This window comes from Sorghum bicolor, unplaced genomic scaffold (genome assembly GCF_000003195.3).
Source record: "Sorghum bicolor cultivar BTx623 unplaced genomic scaffold, Sorghum_bicolor_NCBIv3 super_826, whole genome shotgun sequence".
Lineage (NCBI taxonomy): Eukaryota > Viridiplantae > Streptophyta > Magnoliopsida > Poales > Poaceae > Sorghum > Sorghum bicolor.
Window position 1 is genome coordinate 1 of NW_018396659.1, and position 1,822 is coordinate 1,822.

Genomic DNA, 1,822 nt, shown 5'->3' on the forward strand with positions numbered 1-1,822 from the left:
GCATGGTGACTTCACAGAGGAAGAGGAGCATATCATTTGCAGCCTCTACATTAGCATTGGAAGCAGGTAAGAAATCAGTGCACAATATTTACAAACTGCATCGCATGTGCACACTTGGCACATGCATCTACAATATACAACTAGTATATATACAAGTACTTCAATTTCCTCTCTTCCCTGAACTAAATTTGATCATATATATACTTAGTTTTTTTCAAAGAAAGCTACTCTGTACATCATATCCCATATACATAAACATGGCATATTATACTGACTAATTTCCTGCTGTTCATTGTTCATATGTTCAGGTGGTCCATCATTGCAGCGCAGTTGCCGGGGCGAACAGACAACGACATCAAGAACTACTGGAACACCAAGCTGAAGAAGAAGCTCCTCGGAAAGCGCGCGCCGTCGCGGCGCGCGAGGGCGAACCAGGATCCCTACCTCGCCGCGGGGGCCGGCAACATGTGCAGCACCAGCGGCGGCGTCAATAACAACAGCGCCGCCGCCGCGACGTCCACGCAAGCCCTAAGCGCGTCGGCTCTCGAGCGGATCCAGCTCCACATGCGCCTCCAAGGCATCTACGGCGCGTTCGGCTGCAGCGCCGACGCCAACGACGACAGCAACGCCGCCGCCGTCGCGGCGGCGCCGCAGTGGCCGAAGCTTGAGGCGCTGCTGCAGGCGAATAGGCTGCTCCCTGGGTCACTGCCGGCGGACGCCATGGCCACAACCGTGAGCGTGCAACAGCACCATCAGCATCTGGTCGACCACCAGAGCCTCGCCGCCGGCGCCAGTGATGCGGCGGCTGTCGAGGGCGAGCAGCAACTCAGCTCTGCCGGTGGGGCAGCAAACTACATGGCGCCGGGTGGTTTCTTCGAGCGCCCCAAGCTAGGGTTTTACTCTCCATCCGCCGAGGCCGAAGCCCCCGCCGGCGGCGGCGTAGAGATGAATTCGGGCGCCCCGATGGTTGGCGGCGGCTACGGTGGCGCCGGGTTCGGAGCGCATCATCAGCACGACGAGCTATACGACTTCCTGTACAGCAAGTACGGATCAGTGGGGGAGCTGGCGCACGACGGGCATGTTCCAACGTTGCCGGAGCTGCAGTGCCCGGATGGCGCTGCCGTCGTCGGAGCCGATGAGAAGTTCTCGGCATGGACCGCGTCCGCCTGCGATTACGGCGCGGCCGGTGGCCATCAGATCCAGCAGGGAAACTCCATTATGCACGATTACGTGCTAGGCGGCTATGATCAATGAGAGTAGGGTTTTGGTGTCGCGTGTCGTATTTGTGTGTGTAAAATTCTAGAGCTTATATATAGTTCATTTTCCAAATTGTCCAGTCCATATAGTTATATATGTATGTTTCGTTTCGATTGATCTTAAAACTTGCTGTTAATATACAATGGATGCGAATTAGTAATTCAATCAATATATTATATATCTCTGGATAATTAATCAATCCATATTCTTTGCATCGTATCTATTGTCCCTCTCATGTACAAGAACTTTGTGGTGCTCTAAGGAAGAGGATGGAGACTGAAGAGAGACCGCGCGCAGGAGTGAATTGATTGTCTTCATACGGCAAAGTTATGGTGCAACACCGTACCTGCCGACATTTTGTACTCGGCAGATCTCCATTTGTCCATGTATGGTTTCTTAGCACAGATAAACAATCACACACAAATGTACACGGTGGCTAGCCTAGAATCTCGAGAACGTGCATGAACAGCAATGAAGACCAACGGCAACACTGTCGTCCGATGACAGTGCTATTTTCCACTGATATGAAAGAGTGGTACAAACATGATAACACCAATTACAATAT

At 52.4% G+C, this 1,822-nt stretch overlaps 1 protein-coding gene across 1 annotated transcript; it reads left to right on the plus strand.

Annotated features, from left to right (window-relative positions):
• Positions 1-6: 6 nt before the first annotated feature.
• LOC8155289 lies at positions 7-1,437 on the plus strand. Its single transcript, XM_002488937.2, has 2 exons — positions 7-66; positions 309-1,437. The coding sequence occupies exon 2, from the start codon at positions 466-468 to the stop codon at positions 1,252-1,254; it is 789 nt and encodes a 262-aa protein (XP_002488982.1). The 5' UTR covers positions 7-66; positions 309-465; the 3' UTR covers positions 1,255-1,437.
• Positions 1,438-1,822: the final 385 nt, after the last annotated feature.

Coding starts and splice junctions, on each gene's coding strand:
- LOC8155289 (XM_002488937.2), top strand. CDS start 466: ATGTGCAGCACCAGCGGCGGCGTCAATAACAACAGCGCCGCCGCCGCG.